We start from the raw sequence: 7,500 nt of genomic DNA, 5'->3' as shown, positions 1-7,500 counted from the left end.
TTGCAGTGCATGCAAAGATTATATACCACGCACAGTAAACCAACATGGACAGGCCTACTCAAGTCAATGGGATGAAGAGGCTTACAGTGTCTCAGTGTGCTCTCACACCCACACCTCCACCTCCACCCCAAAGTTGAAACTACACCTAAGACACTGGTAGAGACAGCAGTTAGTTATAACACCAGTTCATCAGCAGTCTGATGACACAGTGAGCGCAGTGCGAACGTGCACCATCTGCTGCCGACTGTTGGTAGTGCATCTATCGTTCGCGTCCACAGGCATGAGAAAGTTAACCTTGTTGAAAAGAGGAAAGAGAAAAGATAAGACTATTGTCAGAAAGATTTTACATTATGGAGCTTTCCTGACATTATTATCTCCCCACCCTCCTTTCCCGAGCAGCTCTATCACCCCACCCCTTCTCTCCCGAGCAGCTCTATCACCCCACCCCTTCTCTCCCGAGCAGCTCTATCACCCCACCCTCCTTTCCCGAGCAGCTCTATCACGCCACCCCCTCTCTCCCGAGCAGCTCTATCACCCCACCCCCTCTCTCCCGAGCAGCTCTATCACCCCACCCCTTCTCTCCTGAGTAGCTCTATCACCCACCCCTTCTCTCCCGAACAGCTCTATCACCCCACCCCCTCTCTCCCGAGCAGCTCTATCACCCCACCCCTTCTCTCCTGAGTAGCTCTATCACCCACCCCTTCTCTCCTGAGCAGCTCTATCACCCCACCCCCTCTCTCCCGAGCAGCTCTATCACCCCACCCCCTCTCTCCCGAGCAGCTCTATCACCCCACCCCCTCTCTCCCGAGCAGCTCTATCACCCCACCCCCTCTCTCCCGAGCAGCTCTATCACCCCACCCCCTCTCTCCCAAGCAGCTCTATCACCCCACCCCCTCTCTCCCGAGCAGCTCTATCACCCCACCCCCTCTCTCTTGTGTAATTTAACACAACCAGGAAAGGAGAACTAGGTAAGAAAAGAACAAAATAAAATACATTATCTACAAAGCAAATTATTAATAGACATTAATCAGCAATACTGTTCAACAGAAGGAGGAAATAAAGAATTACTGGTTGTCCCTTAGGCTGTGATAAGATGCTGCAATTGTTGCTGCATGCATAATCAGCCCACTATTCTCTATCAATATATAGGCCAGTTTTTCTTTATTACTGCAGTCTACAAACTCAGGGCAGCTGCTTCAAATGCTCCTACAGAATGGGTTTCTACTTGAGTCCTATTTGGGACACTCTGTTAGGAAGTGCAGCTCTGTCTCCACCACTCCCTGTCCTTCCTGAGCAGCCTACAGTGTCCAGTTAGAGTGGCCAGGTTGTGATCCCTGAGTCTGTACACTGTGAATGCTTTGCTTGTTTGTTTGTTTTTTCTTTGACTGGGTTCATAATTTGCCAATGTGTAGTCTTAGGGCCAAATGCCATTGATGTTTGTGCTTTTGTGGCTCTTTCCCCCTTATATATGATTTTTGTTTGTTTGTTTGTTTGTTTTTGTTTTTGTTTTTTTGCTTGTTTATTGTTTTTGGGGGATTTTTTTTGTTTTTGTCAGTTATAGTTTGGTTGGGCCGGACTGCTAGGGTGAGTGTGTAGTTGTGCTGAGTCTTCCCGGTGGGTTTCAGCTCACTGCACATCAGGACCAGCTAGCTCAGCAAACTCCTTTCTACATAAAAGTCAGGCACTGGAGAGACACCTAGGACCGGGGTCTTTTTTACTTTCATTATTGTCTGTCCTCTGAGAGGCTCAGTTTAATTCAGTTCATTCCTTAGTTAATTCATTAAACCTGCATGTCAGGTTGGCTCGAAACCCCACAGTAAGCTTCAAGAGGTGTTTTAAAGTGAAGGTAAGATTTCATGGACAGACAATGCAGTTCATTTTTTGTGTATCTAAGGGATCCTTGTATGTCTAAAATATTCACTGTGTCAAATGTTTTAAACAGACAGTACAGTAATTGTGTCAGACAGTACAGTAATTGTTCAGCTGTGTGTGGTGTGGGCATGCTATCTTATATGCTTGTAATTCCAAAAGGAAATATTATCTCATCAGAATGACATTCATAGCTGCATAATCCTAATAGTGGCATGTGTGACTGCAATTAAATTATGGAATTATGCAGTTAATTAAAGAAAAAAAAGGCTGTATAATTTATGAATAACATATTATTCTCTGCTAACAGTGCATGTCCCCAACACTGGGGGAGAGAGAGAGAGAGAGAGAGAGAGAGAGAGAGAGCGAGAGAGAGAGAGAGAGAGAAGCACAAACTCCTTATTCAGCTGCTCAGCTCACTAGTCACACCAAGGATTCCAATCAATCGTGGAAATTGGTTTGTTCCTTGACAAGGTTACAAAATGACAAGGTGTAAGGAGAGAGAGAGAAAAAGAGAGAGAGAGAAAGAGAGAGAGAGAGAGAGAGAGAGAGAGAGAAAGAGAGAGAGAGCGCAAATTGTGGTGAAAAGAAGAAGAGAGGAAGAAAAGATAGATGGAAAGGAGGAGTGGGAGATGGGGAGGAAGAGAGAGGGGTGCATGGTGAGAGGGATGAAGAGAGATGTGGAGAGTGAGATGTTAGTCTCTGCTTCCTGACAGGCTCCAGTCTCCCACTGGGATTCTGAGACTGAACGTGTTTGGTGCTTGGGAGGAAGATTAGACTGCTACACTGCTGTCTGTGTAAAGCTGACTGAGCATGCTAGCATGCAAACACCTAATGCACAAAGAGCAATGAAGAGGGGAGAGAGAGAACTCTGTGTGTGTGTGTGTGTGTGTGTGTGTGTGTGTGTGTGTGTGTGTGTGTGTGTGTGTGTGTGAGAGAGAGAGAAGAGAGAGAGAGAGAGAGAGAGAGAGAGAGAGAGAGAGAGAGCATTTATTGTTTATTAATAAATATATATTGCTAGCAAATACAGGATGTTCTTTATTATAAATAATTAATTCTAATGAACTCTGTGTGTGTGTGTGTGTGTGTGTGTGTGTGTGTGTGTGTGTGTGTGTGTGTGTGTGTGTGTGTGTGTGTGTGTGTGTGTGTGTGCGTGCACACGTGCATACGGGTGTGTGTCTTGTATTACAGGAGCACTTCACGCCAGAGTGTAAGTTCAAAGAGAGTGTGTTTGACAACTACTATGTGACATACTCGTCCATCCTGTACCGGCAGACACAGTCGGGCCGGGCCTGGTACATCGGCATTAACCGTGATGGGCAGGTCATGAAGGGCAACCGGGTGAAAAAGACCAAAGGTGCAGCCCACTTCCTGCCCAAGCTCATCGAAGGTGCGCTCGCATACTGAAACACCCTGCCCTGAAAACATTCCAAACACTGCAGTTTAGACTATTAAACATTCCAAACACTGCTGTTTAGCCAAGTAAACATTCCAAACACTGCTGTTTAGACAAGTAAACATTCCAAACACTGCTGTTTAGCCAAGTAAACATTCCAAACACGGCTGTTTAGACAAGTAAATATTACAAATACTGCTGTTTAGACTTAAACATTACAAACCCTGCTTTTTAGGCTATTAAACATTAAATACCTTTGTAAGGGTTTTGGTTTTTGGCTTTATTAAATTCAGGGTGATGATAAATTCTTTGAAGATTATGTGTGTATGGATGTGTGTGCACATGTGTGTGTGTGTGTGTGTGTGTGTGTGTAGGTTACTCACTGTCCCTTGGTAGCCGTGTATTTCTTTCTTAAAAGAATGCACAGTTTGTGTATATTGTGAATATGGCTATTTTGTGGATATGTGGTCTAAAATCTGATGATATTTTATGTAAATTATTGTGGTTTTCACACAAGGTTAAACAAGTCTTTCTCTGTCTGTAGTGGCCATGTACAGGGAGCCTTCACTGCATGATATCGGCGAGCAAAGCCCTCCACGGAAAACGGCCAAAACCTCAGACTCCCCTGTCCACAGTAACATGAATGACCCACCGCCTCCCAAAACTTGTGCTTCCTAGCAACCGGAGGAGCACAACCTGCCACACACACCAACATGCAAAGGACCACGGCATAGACTTGATATAAACACTGATTAAAGTCCTGCAGCTGACATTGAAAACTTCGTCACCCACCTGCCAGATGGACCCATTGCCCACTGTACCTTTCTTCTGCTGTTGTCTTCCTGTTTGAGGCTGGGAATGTTTGAGCAATAAGAACCCTGAGCTGTTGGTGTGGGCATCACGCAGGAGAAACAGGCCATATGTGACTGAAAGTCCTTTCAGATTTTTCTCCCTTTTTTAAATCGACTCCCTCACTGAGGGAAATCCACTACCCCAGCTGCACCCCTAATCAGAGAGGTGTATGACATTGGACGTTCTGAGCGCTGACAGGTCCCGAGGATCGCTGGCATTGTTTTGGAAGCTATGTGCGTGTGATCTGATCTTGCGTGATAGCTCAGAACCCCTGCAAACGCCCCCTCCCCACCATCTCTATGCCGAAGATAATATCATCTCCTCTCCTCATCTTTACCGCTGTTTGATTAGTTTGTGACACAGAGTCAATTTTCCACTCCACAGCACAGAAAAAGCTCAGCATGCTCTCCAGGTGACCATTATGGCATACACACACACATACACACACACAAACACACACACACACACACACACTCACACACTCACACACACACACACATGCACACACACACACGTGCTCACACACACACACACACACACACACACACACACACACACCTACACATGAACACACCAAGAAGGAAATTTCTAATGTAAAACAGGAACACGCAGACAAGAATGATACAGTATTACCTTTCTGTATGATAATGTTGAAAATCATATACCCCAAATGAGTTTCTTCCATGTATTCATATAAAATATCTTCCAAACTGATGAAGAGAGAGAGAGAGAGAGAGAGAGAGAGAGAGAGAGAGAGAGAGAGAGAGAGAGAGAGGTGATTCATAACTGGGAATTGAGGCATGTGATGGCTTTCTTTAGTGTTGATTTGTTTTGGACGCTATGCCTTGGGTGCGTTTGTTTTGCTTCTCTCCTTCTCTCCTTCTCTCCTCTCTCCTGCTCTGTGTAAGGCTTCTTAAAGCAGAATTTACTAACCAATGAGCTTCCAACTTTCCTTTGCTACATGGCCTTGTAATCATCTTTACTCTGTTACATTTGGCCAACAGCAAATACTGCCAGCAAATGGAGCTATAAAATAATATTTCCTTTTTTTTATTACATACCAGATACAGATTTATGAGAAATGAATGACATAATTGCCATTGGGAGATTTTTTTTCTAAATTACAGTTTAATCACTCAATTCTAGTATGAAAGCAGTTGATTCTCTATATGAACTTTCTAATCATTTTGTTTATTACATATCAGGGCTTTTGAACTACATGCGCGATCCGTAGTCCAAGATAAAAGCCAATCCTTCCTCGGTGAGGAACACCTGTCCTAATGAAGTGCCAGCCCCTCATCTCAACAGCATCAGTGACATGTTTTGCAATCCTCGCACAGTTGATATAACAGTAAGTGTGGATGTGGCACCATGCAGTAAAACTAGGCAGTACACTTACATTCTGGGCTGACAATAGACACCATGGTGGAATAGCAATTTTGGGGTTACAATCAATGCAATAATCTACTCTAACTTCAACAGGGGAGGGAAGAGAGCAGTTCTGGTTCCACCGATGGAGATATAGAAGATAACAGATCGCTTCATTGGTTTTATGACTCATCGCCATTTATTTATCACCCTCATTCAGTGAATGAATTGGAAGTCTGCCAATCCATCTTCCAGGGAACGAGCACCCCTCTGCCAACATTCAAATCAAATAACAAACTCCACCTTGGAAAGTTCAATCTGTAACTGTGGAGAATATGCAACTATGTATCTCTTGGTGTCTCTCTATGTGCTGTTTTATTGTATGTCCTCTGTTCAGCCTTGAACACCACTTCATCTGAAGGGCTATTTTTATCAGGTCTGGGAGGGTCACTCTGGTAGCTGCTGTCGCTAAGAGCTATGGTAAATCATGAAGGCATTCTGCCATAAGCTTCTTCCATAAGCTATCTTAAAAATCTTAAGGTAGTAGAATTTCTTAATGATGAATAGAACCTCAGCAGGACAGTGGAGACTGAAAAGTAAATGGAAAGAGAGGCCTTGGTGGTTAAGTCTTAGGTGATTAAAAGGGGTGTTCACTTTACTTCACATTTGGTCCTTTCTAAGTATTTATTAGGCCATTTCTAGGCTCCTCATATAGTTTTAAAATGCAATACTTAAACAATTTCTTAAAGCTACTAAAACATAATAAATAATTATAAATAAATAAAACTCCCATTCAGTGACAAAATGAATATTATATACCCTGTACACACACATACCTCAGCTGACGGGGACTGAGGCTACTTTCATATTACAAGTCTCATTGTTCAAATCCAGTTTTTTACTCAGATTGGATTTGCCCATTTTAATGGTTCATATTCATAATTGCACGTAACCTGTATCTATCCGTAATCTGAACGCATCTGTCCTCCAAACAGCATGCAACACATCTGCACACTAAGAAAAAATGTCATGTTTGTAAGACACTCGTGGTATGAAAACCAGCCAAACGGATGCACTAGCAGCTCATGTATGCATCAGACTGTGCTCCTGAGGACAGCAAACAGTTCAACAGCTGTACATGATCAGGTTGAAAATGCAAAACATCCAGGGCAGATGAAGGTGTGTTCACATTAAAGACAGACAAACCTACACGTCACATCTAACTAGGAATGGAAAAGCTGTTAAATGCCAAAAAAAAAAAATGGAAACAAACTAATGGACATGTTTTTGTCTGTGATGTTAGGAAGGTCAAGGCAAGCTTATTTAAATAGCACTTTTCATACACAGTGTGTATCAAAAGATTAATTTAACTTCACTTAAAGGATTAAAATTAAAACCTATTCATTTAAACAGAACACATTTCAGATATCAATAAATTAGTACTAAAAGAAATGTAAAAGTGCTAAAATGTTCCATTTTTTCAAATGAAACATGTAAAGTGCCAACATAAAAGATGAAATAAAGACAAAATAAATTATGAATTAAAATAAATAAAAGTGCATTGTACTGCTAAAATTAAGTTTAAATTGCAGTGCTACCAAAGGTTTTTATCAACTGGTTCCATTTAACAACAGCATATAGCTAAAGGCTGCCTCTCCATGCATAGTCTGTACCTTGGGCAGGACTTCCTGACTACTTCCTACTGGTCTGAGGGTTCTGCTTGGCCCATATTGCTGCAGCGTATCAGATAGATGCACTGGTCCTACACCATTAAGTGATGTACAGACCAGTAATAAAACCCTAAAGTCTGCAGCACACTGGTATTCAGCGTAAGGACTGAAGGATATGGGTAATGTGTTTTCTTCTTTTGCTCATAGTGAGAACTCTGGCAGCTGCATTTGGATTCAACTGAAGCTGCTTGATTGTCTTTTTTTGGGAGTCCTGTTAGGAGACCAATATTACTTTACACATATCACATCTATATGCATGTTTTATCTTTCTCTGCATGCTTTAGG

At 42.6% G+C, this 7,500-nt stretch overlaps 1 protein-coding gene across 2 annotated transcripts in view; it reads left to right on the top strand.

The window, feature by feature from the left end:
- The window catches only part of fgf11a (fibroblast growth factor 11a), a 50,706-nt gene extending 46,277 nt beyond the window's left edge, over positions 1-4,429 (top strand). For both annotated transcript variants that reach the window (XM_027028918.3, XM_081694956.1), the window contains 2 exons: positions 3,061-3,259; positions 3,810-4,429. In XM_027028918.3, the coding sequence (XP_026884719.2) occupies positions 3,061-3,259; positions 3,810-3,943 (333 nt within the window). In that variant the 3' untranslated portion in view covers positions 3,944-4,429. The remainder of the gene's footprint in view (positions 1-3,060; positions 3,260-3,809) is intronic.
- The last annotated feature ends 3,071 nt before the right edge of the window (positions 4,430-7,500 follow it).

This window comes from Electrophorus electricus, chromosome 13, assembly GCF_041902795.1.
Source record: "Electrophorus electricus isolate QZ-2024a chromosome 13, ASM4190279v1, whole genome shotgun sequence".
Classification (NCBI taxonomy): Eukaryota; Metazoa; Chordata; class Actinopteri; order Gymnotiformes; family Gymnotidae; genus Electrophorus; species Electrophorus electricus.
Note: the sequence above shows the minus strand (reverse complement) of the source record. Positions and strands in the feature narration are given on the sequence as shown.